At 35.5% G+C, this 15656-nt stretch overlaps 6 protein-coding genes across 6 annotated transcripts; 2 read left to right on the forward strand and 4 right to left on the reverse strand.

The window, feature by feature from the left end:
* Window positions 1-397: 397 nt before the first annotated feature.
* Window positions 398-862, forward strand: PPL_01147 (carbohydrate-binding domain-containing protein; the record flags this gene model as incomplete). The annotated part of the gene is made up of 1 exon (XM_020572163.1): window positions 398-862. The coding sequence occupies one exon, from the start codon at window positions 398-400 to the stop codon at window positions 860-862; it is 465 nt and encodes a 154-aa protein (XP_020438021.1).
* A 356-nt stretch (window positions 863-1218) lies between these two features.
* lvsG (WD40 repeat-containing protein) lies at window positions 1219-7168 on the forward strand (the record flags this gene model as incomplete). Its single annotated transcript, XM_020572164.1, has 7 exons — window positions 1219-1347; window positions 1423-1802; window positions 1888-2116; window positions 2497-5577; window positions 5659-6663; window positions 6731-7066; window positions 7112-7168. 7 exons carry the CDS (start codon window positions 1219-1221, stop codon window positions 7166-7168), a joined length of 5217 nt encoding a protein of 1738 aa, XP_020438022.1.
* A 107-nt stretch (window positions 7169-7275) lies between these two features.
* Window positions 7276-7740, reverse strand: PPL_01149 (carbohydrate-binding domain-containing protein; the record flags this gene model as incomplete). The annotated part of the gene is made up of 1 exon (XM_020572165.1): window positions 7276-7740. The coding sequence occupies one exon, from the start codon at window positions 7738-7740 to the stop codon at window positions 7276-7278; it is 465 nt and encodes a 154-aa protein (XP_020438023.1).
* A 538-nt stretch (window positions 7741-8278) lies between these two features.
* On the reverse strand, window positions 8279-10245 carry PPL_01150 (NOP5/NOP56 family protein; the record flags this gene model as incomplete). Its single annotated transcript, XM_020572166.1, has 2 exons — window positions 8279-10010; window positions 10121-10245. The coding sequence occupies 2 exons, from the start codon at window positions 10243-10245 to the stop codon at window positions 8279-8281; spliced, it is 1857 nt and encodes a 618-aa protein (XP_020438024.1).
* Window positions 10246-10767: 522 nt separating this feature from the next.
* On the reverse strand, window positions 10768-13062 carry PPL_01151 (APC family permease; the record flags this gene model as incomplete). Its single annotated transcript, XM_020572167.1, has 4 exons — window positions 10768-11109; window positions 11761-12510; window positions 12592-12845; window positions 12948-13062. The coding sequence occupies 4 exons, from the start codon at window positions 13060-13062 to the stop codon at window positions 10768-10770; spliced, it is 1461 nt and encodes a 486-aa protein (XP_020438025.1).
* Window positions 13063-13149: 87 nt separating this feature from the next.
* Window positions 13150-15459, reverse strand: PPL_01152 (uncharacterized protein; the record flags this gene model as incomplete). Its single annotated transcript, XM_020572168.1, has 4 exons — window positions 13150-13177; window positions 14632-14965; window positions 15073-15249; window positions 15369-15459. 4 exons carry the CDS (start codon window positions 15457-15459, stop codon window positions 13150-13152), a joined length of 630 nt encoding a protein of 209 aa, XP_020438026.1.
* Between the last annotated feature and the right edge of the window lie 197 nt (window positions 15460-15656).

A 15656-nucleotide genomic window follows, 5' to 3' on the forward strand; every position in this document is an offset into this window, starting at 1 on the left:
TTACAAAAATTAATAATTAATAATGAAATCTTTTTTTTTTAATTTTAAAAATACAATATGATATTACTAATAATTAATAAAGTAATAAATTTACAATTAATTTCAAGTTTAAAACTAGTTACATATGATTAGTACAAACACAAGTTTTGTGTTATGGTGTGTAAAAATATTTATTTTTACCCAATCATTTTTTCTTTTCCCAAAAAAACTTAACATTACAGAATAACAAATCAATAATAGTCAAGAGTCTACGTATATCTTAATATTAGAAGTCGTCTGAAGGAAAGAAGATTAGGAAACTATTTAAAGAATGAATTTCATTACTTTTAATATCATTCAAAAAAAAGATATTTATCTAACTATAGTTATAAATAGATTTCTAAAAATAAAATATAAAATGAAGATTGCTTTGTTCTCTTTGTTATTGGTTGCTTTGACATGTTTGTCAGCAGTAAACTCAACATTTGTTGTTGGAACATGTGATTCCAGTAAATGTGGTGCCGGTCAAGTTTGTATCTGTGAAGGTGGTGTCAGTCACTGTGTCTTGTTGGATCAATGTCATGATGTTGCCATCGTTCAAAGCATTGAACGTAGTTGGGTTGAGAATGGTCAATCATTCACATTGTACCGTGTCCACATCTTCAACTATGGTCCAAGAACCTTGAAGAACATCGCCATCCAAACCGATTGCACTTTGGATCCACGTGATCAAAGTTCAGTCTGGAACATCGAATATCACAATGGATTCTTCTCACTTCCATCATACGGTCAAGGTATTGCCACCGGTAAAGAGTTTGTCTTTGGTTATATCGATCGTGGTATGCGTTCTCCAAATCTCTTCATCCGTGCCCTCCAATATTAAACATCATATAAACAAACAAAAACAATATAAATAAAATAAAATGTTTAAAAATATATTTTTTTAAATAGTTAATTACTCCTTTACTTCTTATTCACCATAAACATAAATAAATAAATATCTGGTTCAAAAAAGATTGATTGTGGTCCAAATCAATGAAATTTAAGATTTTTTTTAATTTTATTTTTTTATTATTAATTTTTTATTTTTTTTCAGATACTTATTATTATTTTGTATAATAATTTTTTGTAATTTATTTATTTATAGTTTAACAACTTAACATTATCTACATAGATAGATAGATAGATAGATAGAGATATATAGATAAATTAGATTGATTAGATTGTTTGATCAATGAAATGGGACAACAACTATCTAGAGAGATTTTGAAAGAGGAAATCGAAGGAAATCTAAAGCTTGCATTCCTCTCACAACACCAAGAGAATCAAGAATTCGATAATAATAACAATAATCTTGCTACTTGTTGTGTAAGTAATATTAACTTTTACAAAGATCATAAAAAAGTGATGAATTCTTTGATTCTAATGATATTGCTAATATAGTGTCAAAGAGGTTTAGTTGATAGATACTTTTATTATTTATCAAAGAAGAAAGAGAATAACTATATAGAACAATTGATACAATCGTTTGACAAATCAGTACTATTAAGAAAGACGCTAGATGCTGAATTAGAGGAACAACTACAAAAGAAAGAGGCATTACATTCATCAAGAGAACAATTACCATCTTTATCAAATAGTAATAATAATAATAACAATAACAATAGCAGTAATAGTAATAGTAGTAGCAATAGTAATAATGATGATCAACCATCGATATTAAATCGTATAGAATATCAACCATATTCATTGCAATCAGCACAGCTTGAAGGTGATGAAATATTCATTCATATCATTGAGAAATGCTATAATGAAATGAAATTGTAAGTAAATAATACTCGATATCGAGTCTATTTAGCTCACTATCATCTAACACTTGCCACCATTAACACTCATTATCATTTATAGTGAACCAACATTGTTTGAAAGAGTATATGTTCCACAATCAATGAATAATCAATATAAATTACAACCGAATGAAATACTTACCAGTTGGGAATACTTTGATGAGATAAACTCTACTCCGATCTTCTATCAAATCAACCCATTGTACAATATGATAAACTCTGATAACTATATAGTGCAAGAGAAGACACTAACCAAACTGAATCAATCAAACTTTGAACAAGCAACAAAAGTATGTTATATATAACTATCATCATCATCATCATATCATCGTCATTTAATGTTAGTTCAATTTACTTATTTACAATTTAATTTGTTTAGGAATATTTATTGAATATATTACAATTGTTTTCAACGTATATAAGTCCATTACCAAACTCAATACATTTCAATGATAGTAGTATTCCATCTTCTATCGATTATAGTGCACCGAACCTGCTGAAGTTACATCCTAATCTCCTGCCGATACTAGAGATCATCGAAAGCGACAAGTACTTCTTTATGGTGCATCAAAAGTATCATTACTCACTGGATAATCTGCTGCGTTATAGCAACCAGTTCTTGTTGAAGAACAGCAAGATCACAGCTTTTATACTATACCAATTGATTCAGCTCGTTAGTTTCCTTCATGACAAGGAGATTGTACACGGTGACTTGTCACCCGCTTCGATTGCACTCGACAACAACATGTGGCTCGGTCTGCACGGCTTCAAATTCCCTTCGGCGCCGCTCTACTACGAGCCTGCACCAGACTCGGCTGTCACTCTCTGGGTGCAAGGCAGCATGTCCAACTACAACTATCTGCTGCTGTTGAATCATCTGGCGCATCGGCGTCACGGCGACCACATGAAACACCCGGTACTTCCTTGGATCATCGACTTTACTCGTCATCCATTCCAGTCGCCGCCAAGCTGGCGTGACTTGACCAAGACCAAATATCGTCTCAACAAAGGTGATGAACAATTGGATTTCCAATTCCAGAATGCACATAATTCACCTCACCACATCTCTGACATCCTCTCGGAACTGACCTACTACAGCTACTTGGCAAGACGCACCTCTGTCCCAATACTGAGAAGATTCGTTCGTTCCAACTACGAACCAAATGAGTATCCCTCGACGATGGAGAGACTCTATCGTTGGACTCCCGACGAATGTATCCCGGAATTCTTTACCGATCCAACCATTTTCAAGTCGATTCACAGCGATATGCCCGATCTCGCAATACCCGAGTGGGCGTCGACACCCGAGGAGTTCATCGCCATCCACATGTCGGCACTCGAATCGGAACCGGTCTCTAAACAGCTACACAACTGGATTGACTTGACATTTGGTTATCTGCTAAGTGGCGAAGCTGCAATCGCCGCAAAGAACGTCGCACTCGTCGATACCTCGGTACCGCGCACCAGTGGAATCGTACAGCTGTTTGCCAAGCCACATCCACCCAAGAAGACATCGACCTCCACCAACTCGGATCTATTCAAACAACTCTCGAACGAGCCAATTATCAGATTCAACGAACAGCAATCTTCGTATTTGAATCAATCGTTTGGTGACAGCTCTATGAATCCACTTCAGAACAGCAGTAGTGCAGGCAACGTTTCAATAATCTCATCGATAACAGCTTCGGTTGGACCGATTTCTCTTGGACCATCGTCAACAATCACCAACTCCAACCAACTATCACAATCTGCATTCATTCAACCACAGACATCAAACGCTAACAACCGTTCATCCACAGCCATCGCCGCCAACAACAATCCCATTTCCAACTCCACCTCTTCCATGTCCAACAATCAATCCACCACCACCTATTCAAAACCTACAACCAAGAAAGAAGATAGTGCTAAAACATTTGCTAAATTCTTACCATCACTATTTAATAATAACAACAATAATAATAATAATAATAATAACAATAACACTAACAATAGCAATAATAATAATAGTAATGATCCAACTGCTGGTGGATCACCAGATTCAACACAACTTTATAATTATAATCAAAAACCGATGGTACATTCTAAATCTGAGGAAACTATCAATAAGAGATACTCTGGTATTGTTACTTCAAGACAGAATTCTGGATCACCAATGAAAGAGTTGATGGTTAATTCCGATAGTGCAATCAGCACTGTTACTACTCCACCATCACCCTCAACATTCAATCGTGGTTCTTCAGACATTGATATCACACCACCCAGTCCGATCTCACCGGATCTTCCAATAACACACATCATAGAACCGCTACCAGCAGATCTTGATTTCGATCTCTATGATTATGAAAGACTTTCAAATCAAGGCATTTGGGAATCGTCTGGCACACTCGGTACCAATAGCAACAATAGTGCAGTGGCACCTGATATCTTCCTACAGGATCTACAGATCTGTGAGAATAGCTTGTCTTTTAACCAGTCGTTTGCCAATTTGACACCGATCTACCGTCCATTGGAATTCGATCGATCGCAACAACAGCTACCTGGATTCCTCGCGTATCTCACCCACAAGAAAATGACACCCCTCGAAGTCATGAAGTCCAACGATATGTATGCCATTGGTTGTATCATTGCAGAGCTCTATCAAGGTGCACCACTCTTCACATCTTCAAGCATAGCCAGTCACTTCCAGCCAAAGTCCAACTCAACCGCAACACCATCGGGCATGTCGCACCACAGTAAATTCAACCCTCACCGACACCCATTCCAACAACATCAATCGGTTACATCGAATCTACCCACCCCGATCAGAGAACTAGTTGATCAGTTAGTTCAGCCAAATCCCGAGGATCGTGCAACTCCAAAACAGCTGCTGGCATCACCTATATTTCCATCTTACTTTAAACAGATGTATCATTTCCTTTGCCACTACCATTCTCTACACACCTACGAGGAGAAGCTAACCTTCACATTGGCAAACATTGGTATAGTAACATCATTGCCAAACGAAGCAATGGATTTGGTACTGCCGTTTATCCTTGAGCTGTTCAACCATTCAACAACCAAAGTCAGTGCACTGATCGATCTTCTCGATCCGCTATCTCAGCGGCTTGGACCACTGCTCTCACAAACCTATTTGTTACCCTGTGTTATCAACCTCTATCAGTTGCATGACGATCATCTCCTTCAGTGTCATCTCATTCAGATTCCTCTGATCGACATGATCATCTCTAGATTTGGACGTGATATCTACATACACCACATCCTACCGTTCCTTCTGGATAGTGTAAAGACTAATCCACGTGACAATCCCAACCATGAAATGCTTATCACAGCACTCATCAACATCTCCAAGGTTTTGGGTATCCCACTCACCATACGTCACATCATGTACCCACTGTTGGTTGCTCTTACCAAACCACATTTACAACATATTAGTGAAGCATTGATTGCAATCGCTTCGTTCTTGGGTGAACCGATCATTGTTAAATTCTATTTCCCAGCAATCTTTATATTGATTCAGAAGCATTCGTCCAAAGCAACAAGATCGGAATCCATTCCATGTACATTACTATCACTCCTACAAGAGCTAATCCTGCTGGTTAGACCTGGATTGGTATTAAGATCACTATTGAAAGAATCAACTCAATTGGCCAGTCTATTATTGAACCCACCAAATCCATCACTCCTCATTCCACTCTCGGAAACAATCCTTCGAATTGCACGTAGAATTGGTGTAAACAATACAAAACAATTTGTAAGTTATTAGATATATTACAATTTACAATAGTATCATTCTAACAATGTTTATTCAATTCACTTTTTTTTTTTTTAATAGATATTAAAATATTTGCAACAATTTTATTCAAACTACTCTGATCTTTATACTTTTAAAGATAATGGATTGATTTCGAATGATACCAACAAGCAGTTGCGTGCAATCTACTCACCAGAGATGACCTATCATCTCTACTTTAGAATGTCAAGAGTAATTGGTTATGATATTCTTAGAGCAGAGATCAGTGAAAATGCTCTGATTGAGCACATCATGTTGCAGTACATCAGAGAGAACAATGTAAAGCCTGAGCCACAGACTACCTCTATCATTCCACCCTATGTATCAGATGATGGTTTATTCGATGAAATCGAACCGTCAATCGATGAAAAGATCTGTACAACCTATATATTGGATGACTACCAGGACTATGATGATTTAATCACCGACCAAACCTTCTCACTTGAGGGTAACGTTGTAGCATTCTACAGAGAGCACACAGCAGCCATCAAATCGATTGCTGTCTCACCTTCAGAATCGATATTTGCTACAGGTAGCAAAGACAATCTCGTCAAAATCTGGTCACTCGATAGCACTAAATCTCTGACTACCTACAACCAACATCCGCACACAACTCATACCGTTCATTTCGTATCTTCGTTGGTTGCATCGTGCGACTCGACATCCATTCACATCTGGGATCCCGAAAGTAAGGTGAAAGTACATGTTTTCGTTGAACCGACAGGTAATTTCTCATGCTTTGAACCCATTACCAACAAGTATTTGGTTGCATCTTCTGGCGACTCAAACCTTAGCTTCCTCGATTTGAATCTTGGTTTAGAGACACACTCTTGGAATCTCCCATTCCAAGGAGGCAGTTCAATACGTTGTATTACTACTTCAAACGATCACTTCATACCAAGCAACTCCAACTCGCTCATGTCGAATCCACCCATTTCATTCCCAAGTTGGATTGCTGCAGGTTCATCCTCTGGCGTCATCAGTATCCTTGACACAAGAACTGGTTCAATTATAGACACTTGGAAAACAGATGGACCAATTATCAAAGTAAGATTATTTTTATTCATCTTGAATCCTTTAATAATCTTAATTTAACATTCTTATTCTATTATAGTTAATTGGTCAGGATTCAAGATATTTAATTTCTACTTCTGAGAAATCAGTTATTCAATGGGATTTAACAACCTCACCACCTTCAATCGCAAAGATATGGAAAGGTTTCAGAGATTCTATATCATCATTGACTCTTTGGCAAAATGATATTATCACTGCCTATGGAAGCAAGCTTTCATCAATGTCATTACTTGACGACCTACATGGAATATCTGGATCCTACAGAACTGAAGGAATCAAATTGAACACACTCAAACAATCGAATATATCTTCAACAGCCTTCCTTCCACTTCATCATTTACTTCTCTGTGGTACTGAAGATGGTCAAACAAAGATTGTACATTAAAATCAATCACAGATAAATAAATATTTTTTTATCAAGCCAAAGGCATTCTACACTGAGTCAGTTTTATTATATTTCGCTTTGGCATCAAATTAATCATAAATCTATAGAAAAAATAAGATTTAAATTGTTTAATTTTATAACTTCAACTCTTAACTTTTAAAAATAAGGAAAATAATCTTAATATTTTATTATTTGTTTATTTAATATTGGAGGGCACGGATGAAGAGATTTGGAGAACGCATACCACGATCGATATAACCAAAGACAAACTCTTTACCGGTGGCAATACCTTGACCGTATGATGGAAGTGAGAAGAATCCATTGTGATATTCGATGTTCCAGACTGAACTTTGATCACGTGGATCCAAAGTGCAATCGGTTTGGATGGCGATGTTCTTCAAGGTTCTTGGACCATAGTTGAAGATGTGGACACGGTACAATGTGAATGATTGACCATTCTCAACCCAACTACGTTCAATGCTTTGAACGATGGCAACATCATGACATTGATCCAACAAGACACAGTGACTGACACCACCTTCACAGATACAAACTTGACCGGCACCACATTTACTGGAATCACATGTTCCAACAACAAATGTTGAGTTTACTGCTGACAAACATGTCAAAGCAACCAATAACAAAGAGAACAAAGCAATCTTCATTTTATATTTTATTTTTAGAAATCTATTTATAACTATAATTATATAAATATCTTTTTTTGAATGATATTAAAAGTAATGAAATTCATTCTTTAAATAGTTTCCTAATCTTCATTGTCTCAAACCACTTCTAATATTAAGATATACGTAGACTCTTGACTTTAATTGATTTGTTATTCTGGGTTCTAATATAAATATATCAATAGATCTTTAAAATAAAAACTATTGGTTAAAAAAATTATTTATACAAATAAATGAGTGTGGTTGTGTTTTTTTTTACACATGTACTAAGTTTTATTTTTAAACTTGAAATTATTAGTGTTTATATTGTAAATTTATTACCAAGTATTAATTATGAGTAATATCTTTATTGTGATCATTGATAAAACTTTAAAATATAATAAAAAAAAAAATTAACAAAACATTGATTTTATATGAGTATTAAATATGTTAAAAATAAAGGCTATTCTATTTATTGATTGAACAAAAAGATTGAGTTGAAAATTGTATATAAAAAGTTGAATAAGTTTATAGAAATTGTTTATTTCTTGTTCTTCTTGGTAACTTTCTCTTCTGATTCCTCACCATCTCTTGATCTCTTCTCACCGGATGATTTCTTTGATTTCTTATCCTCCTTCTCCTCTTTATCTTTCTTTGATGATTTCTTCTCTTTCTTTTCTTCCTTATCGTCGGACTTCTTTGATTTCTTCTCCTTCTTGTCCTCCTTGTCTTCCTTCTTTTCCTTCTTGCCTTCGGATTTCTTTGACTTTTCTTTCTTCTCTTCCTTATCGTCTGATGATTTCTTTGATTTCTTTTCCTTCTTTTCTTCTTTTTCCTCTTTCTTTTCTTTCTTTTCCTTCTTGTCCTCCTTGTCTTCCTTCTTCTCCTTCTTCTCTTTCTTTTCCTTCTTCTCTTCCTTCTCCTCCTTCTTTTCTTTCTTTTCTTTCTTGTCTTCCTTCTCCTCCTTCTTCTCCTTCTTCTCCTTCTTTTCTTTCTTTTCTACCTTGACATCCTCCTTGGCGTCGACTTCCATTTCGTTGCTCTCCTCCTTGATATTCGATTCCTTCTTGGTGTTGATCTCAGCGTTTCTGGTTTGCAAAGAGTTGGAGTTCTTGGTGTGATCGTATTTGGTTTGTTGCTTGGCTGGCTTCTTGTTGGTGGAACGACGAACGATACCATTCTCAATGTCGATAGCACGTTGCTCAACCTTTGCCTTGTAGGAGATACCGTAGCTGTTATCGGAGACTTCGCACAAAGCGTCGAAACGAGCGGACAAAGCAGCCTTGGCAGCCAAAACTCTGGACATCTTACCCTTGTTCTTCAGGGTGGCGTCACTAACCAACTTGGCATTGTAGATCAAACCATACTTTGGAGTGTTGTTCTTTGACTTGATGGCACGGAACAACGCTTTCTCAGCACCGAGAATCTGAATGGTGGAAGCTGGATACTTGGCGAGATTCATCAACGAACCGGCCTTGCAAATCAAACGAGCACCGACGATCTCACCGACCAAGATAGTCAAGTTTGGTGCGATGGCGTTCATTCTGTTCTTGAGATACTCTGCGAGTTGAGTACGGTATTCATCGATGCTGATGTATTGATCGCAGAGTGCGTTGATGTGATCGAGATCCTCCTCAGAGATGTCGGTACCCATAGAGATTTGGGCGGCCTCTCTAACTTGCTCGGCAATCTCGTCGGGGATGATAGCAGAGAAGTCGGTGGTGGCGGCGTTCTTACGGTTACCCATGGCACGCACGCAACGAGTGTAGTTGGTCGAGTCTTGGTCTTGACCGGTGAAGATCTTTGAGAGCTCTGGGAAATGCCAACCGTACCACTCACGTGCTCTCATTCCGTAGATGTTCAACTCGGTGTTCAACTCGTCAAGCAACGAGATGGCGTGAACGATCATAGTGTCGACCTTGTCAGGCGAGAACTTCAACTTGTAACGCGAGTACGAGTGAGACAAACCAATGGACATAGCATTCATATCCTTCTCCTTCAAACCGGTGACCAATGAGTTGATTTGATTACGAATACCTCTGATCAATTCCTGTGAGGTCTCATTGCAGACGACCTTGATATTCAATGATTCCTTGATGGCATTACCAAACTTGTGATCGGCAACATACAATTGATCACTGAGCTTCTCCTTGATAATATTGTTTGTCAAGAAGGTCGAGAGTGAATCTGGAACTGAGTTTTCTGCCAAAGCAGTTGCTGCATCCAAAGCTGCTAAAGTATCTTCAAATTTATAGAATTTCTTCAATGAAACACTAAACAAAAATGATAATATATTTTTATTTTTATATTTAATATATATTAATAATTTATGAATTAAAACTTGTTTGATATTTTTATTTTAAAAACATAACAAACAACTTACACTTTAGAAGCATTCTCTGGTGTAGAGAAATATTTATGAATGTCAGTGGCAGACTTTGAGATTTTACCCTCATCTAAAACCTTGAACAAGGCAAAACCTGCTGGTGTTTCGAATAATACTAACATTTTGATATATAGATACTAATCTTTTAAGGGATAGATGATAGATAGATAGATAGATATATTTGATCCAAAAGAGATATCGGATACAAAGATACACAATTCTATGAGAAAACCGAACGAGCGACAACCCACACACGCAGAAACATAAAATTTTCATTTTTTTTAATTTTTTTAATTTTTTATTTTAAAAACTCGCTTTCATTTAGCACTAACTGCTTTCTACAAACTAAATAATGATATGTTAAGATAAGCTAAGCTAAGATTGCATTAGATAATATAAGATTATGAAATATATTTAAATAATATAAAATAGTTAGTTTTTAGTTATTATATTTATATATTTATTAAAAATTATGATTGATTTAATAATCATAATTTAAAGATAATAATAGGTGAGAGGATTGGGGGTATTGATTGATATTTTTTTTCTTTTCATTTTTCTTCAAACTATTTGTTGTAGTTGTATTATTATTATTATTATTATTATTATTATTATTATTATTATTATTGTTGTTGTTTGTTTGTTTACATTAAAGTTATACATCTGACACCACCGAAATCACCTATTCCATTCAAACTTTGACTCTTTGGACAAGCGATAAACATAAAGTTTTTGGGTATTTTGAGGAGTTTGGAGATTTTCTCGACTGTCGATGGAGTGAATTCACCTTGTACTGTGATGAGATCGATACGAATCTTTGGGTAGCAACGATCGATGATTGCGACGTTCTTGGCGAGCTCAGCGGGTGGTTCGTTTGTATAGCAGTGTACCATACGCACCCAGTTGGTCTGCTCGTTGTCACGGATGTAGAGAATCGATTTGTTGAGGTAGGCAAGGTCGGTTTTCGATGCAAAGAATACGATCGACTGTGAATTGATGACTTTGATCGCCTCGCCAATGTGCACGGTGAAGCGCTCGCGCAACGACGAGAACGGCGCCAGGATGATGCGACCAAAGAAGAGCACCATCTTGAGCAACTTGGCACGAATGAACATGAGCAGAATGACAGAGGCAGTGACGACAAAGTAGATGGCAAAGTAGCCGACCGACGAAGGGTCGCCCATGATGTTGGCGACGAGCGCAGCCAGCACGAACAGCACCGCCAAGATGACACCCCACCACGGCGAGATAATCTCGCGCTTCAAACTGGCACGCTTGTACTTTAGCAGCATATTACCCAGGCCAAACAACGACATCACTCCGAGGAATGCAATCGTGTAGACACCGGTCAACACATTGGTGTTAAAGTCGGCGAGCACAAACAACGAAGTACAAATCAAGAAGAAGAGAAGGATGATAAAGTGGTTCGTTCGACGACAGCTGTTCTCCATCAGGAGGAACTGTGGCAGACAACGATCGAGTGCCATACGACGAACCAAACCAATCACACCGACATAGCTGGTGATGACCGAACCCGAGAGTACCATCACCGCGTCGATTCCCACCCACAAACGGAACCAGTCGCCAAAGATGGCGTTGGCCAAGTTCGCCAGGACACCACCCTGTGGATCACTAACAATAAAACAAGTGTACATATAGCAGAGATTCAGCAGACCAATGAGAGGATTGAAAAAGGTGACGATCGCCCACATGTTTCTCAGAGTTTTCGGGAAGACACCGCGCTCTTGCTGCTCGATAAAGTTGGAGGAAGTCTCGAAACCGGTGACACCAAGCATGGCAGCACCAAATCCAAAGTAGATATTGTAGGCAAAGTTGTGTCCGAGATATTTCATCGACGACTCTGGCACCGCCGCGCAGCCGGTGTAGCTGTGTGGCACCACGCCATTCCAGTTGTCGCGCAACACATCGAAATTGTGATGATAGAACAACTTGATGTAACCACCAAACACTATCATAGTGAGTGTCACCATGTGGCAGATAAATATTATGGAAGCGACAATTGCACTCTCGCCAATACCGATCAGGTTGAGACATGCAAAGATCGCTAGGAGCACGATGGTCGAGTAGTGATCGCTCACCTGTGGCACCAAACCATTGAAGTAATCCATTGCAGAGTATGCCGAGACTACTGCGGTTGCCACGTACGAGATCATTGTCAATGCCGCTGCCAACGATGCGACATGCTTGCTGGTGGTGTTCAGCAGCACATTGTAGGCACCACCATTGAGTGGCAGTGCACTACCGACCTCACCATATACCTTTCTAAACAAATACAGAACAATACAGACGATTGCCAGCGAAAATGGTGCATAAATACCCGCAAACTGGGTACAACTTGCGCTTGTATAAAATATACTTGATGTAATCTATAAAATATATCATAATAATAAAGTATTATTATTATTATGTATCGAAAACACCACAAACACATTCCTACAGTTACATACATCATTGCCACAAATGGCAGTTGCCAAAACTTCACCAATCTTATGTTCATGTGTTCCATCGATTTTATTTGGTTTGACAGGTGGTGATTGACTTAGATCATAGTTTTCATTATTCGTTCCAATTAAAACAACACTATCCCTTATACTTTTATCCAAATTATTATTATTATTATTATTATTATTATTATTATTATTATTGTTATTATTGTTGTTATTGCTGTTATCACTATTATCATTAATTGATGGTCCTCCAGCTTTGGATTTGAAAAAGAATTAATTGTTGAGTGTCAAAAACAAAAAATGATTGGTCGATCAAATTTTCAGAATCAATCAGCCAATCAAAAAATATGACATACCATCTAAATCTAAAAATGATTGTGTTCCTACACCAGGGTACATAAAACTATATGGATTCTTACTGGTTGCACCTCCCAGCAGGTAAGTATCTTCATCTTCAGGTGGTCTTCCCATTTTCTATTTCGATAATATTTTTTTTTATATTTCTGGCTGATTAACTAAGCTTGATTCGATTTGAATGAGAGTGTAAAATTTAATTGTTTACCAATGTTTAAATATATAATTATATCTAATTTAAATAAATAAATAACAAAGTTGTTGTTGCTGACTCTGAATGAACATTACTTGTAAAATTCTAAATCTAAAATTGTATAAGGAAATGTATATAATTGGTGCAAAAAATATTATTGTTAGTAAATATTGGTGCAAAAGAGAGATATATATTGGGATAATATTATATATAAATGGAGTGAGTGGGTTATGATGGTTGTGCAAAATCAAATTTTTAGTTTTTTAGTTGTTTGATGATGTGTGTGTTTAATTTTATTGATAAAAGTATTAAGAAAAATAATAAAGAATTTAAATTATAATAATTTTTATTATTTTTATTAATATTTTTATAAAAAGTGTAAAAGATAAAATATATTAACACTTACATTATTATTTATTGTTAATTTATTAAAGCATAAATATTTATTATTTTTTTTTGTTTTTAGCTTTTGTGGTAGAGGTGTGACCTTTCGTTGTGTTTGTTGATCCAGCAAAATTTTGTAATATCGGAGTTGTAAATTTTTAAATTAATGTTTTTGTTTTTGTTTTTTGTTTTTTTTTTTTTGATATATGAAGGTGGTGGGTAACCTTAATACCACATTTTTGACACTATCAATAACTTTCGTTGGAGTTTTATTTTAAAAAGTTTGCTCATTCAATACAATCCAATTCATTGTCATTTTTGTTGTTGTGGAACAATATTAATAATCAGCACCGCAATAATAATTGGAGATGACACCTTTTTTGACAACCCAACACCAAATAAATTTTACTATTCCCTGGTAGATAAAATAAAAACAAAACCATTTTATCTCTAATAAATCGGATATTCATTCTTAGAGTATGGAATCTTTTAATTGATACACAATGAATTCATCCATTTTTTTTTATGGTCAAAAATAGAAATATTTAATAAGATATTTGCAAACATCTCTTTTTTCTAAGTGTTAACTTTTTTTTTTTACACTTTCGGATTAGTGTAATAATTGTTTCTTAGTTATTCCTTCTTTTTTTTTTTTTTTTTTGATCATACTTTAAACTTTGATTTTTAAGATATATGTGTAGGGTTGGTGGGTAACAATTTCATCCTGGTGAATACCTAGGTATTAATATCACCAATAATAAAGAGACCAGGTGGCCGACACTTATCAAATTGAATAATAGGAAATTAGTTCTAATACCAATCAATAACCAGGATGATCAAATTTGATGAACTTAATCTTTTGAAAATTGTGTTTAAAGTAATCTTTCTTGATTGTTCAAGAAAGAAAAATAAAAATTCTTTATTAAATAATTACAATTCCATTTCAGTGAAGGGGTTTTAATATAAATGTTATACTATAGTAGTAGTATATTAGTTATGTTACTAATAGAGGGGTAGGTTATTCTGATGATTTGATTTGATTTGATTTGATTTGATTTTGTTTGATATATATTATGTATGATTATTATGTTATTATTATTATTATTTACAATATTACGAAATCATCTATTTCTCTTTTGATATAATCGTTTAGTTCTTCTTCGCTGATGTTCTTTTTCTCTTCCTCCTGTTGTTTAATTTCATTTTCTATGTCAATGTTTGAAACGTATTGTTCGACCTGTTGAAGCTGTTCCTCAGAGAGGTCGGTATGCTCTTTGATATGCTGTTTCTCCAGTACTACCCAATCTAGTAGTTCCTCTTCCTTGCTGTTGTTTGCTGTACTTCCGCCACTACCTGCTACCGCTCTATAGGTTGACACCAAAACATATTTAGCACCTCCAAGTGCTGTATTTACTGCTTTTCTAACTACTAACATGCATATTGCTATTTGTTTGATAAATAAATAAATAGATAGATTGATAGATATCAATATTAGATTAATTAATTATATATTAAAAACAATCAATAAATATATATATATATATACATACTTTCTGATATCTGTACAATTACATAATATGTGATAGCGTTAATCAGTGAAGTACCACCCGTTCCCATTATAACGGCAATCGGTGCATATGAAAGCGATGTTCTCAGTACACGAACTGCACCTACAGGTATAACACCTTTGGTAGATGCATTCACTACATGATCTATCAGTTTTGGACCTTTAATATTTATATATTGTGTTTTTATATATAGAATTAGTATAATCTAATCTAGTCGATCGATATCGATATATTTGATTTTGTCTTTATGAGCTGAGTTAGCTTAATAGATTGCTTACCTATTGACAGTGCAGCATAGTTTGCCAATCTCTTTATACCGACAACTCTAAGTATACTATTTGCTAAAAATCTAACAACATAGTTATTCATTTCCATGAATATATATTTACACAAATATTATTTAAATTCTTTTCTTTTGATCTTTTCTTTTTCTTCTTCTCTCTTTCTTTTTATTTCAATCTACAGTTTTATATGTCTGTCTATTATACAAAAATATCGTTCGTTACTTCTATATTAATTTATATAAATATATCCAATGTACACTACTTTTCGTTCGTTAAATATTT

The sequence above is a fragment of the Heterostelium album genome (genome assembly GCF_000004825.1).
Source record: "Heterostelium album PN500 unplaced genomic scaffold PPL_contig1, whole genome shotgun sequence".
In the NCBI taxonomy this organism is placed as follows: domain Eukaryota; phylum Evosea; class Eumycetozoa; order Acytosteliales; family Acytosteliaceae; genus Heterostelium; species Heterostelium album.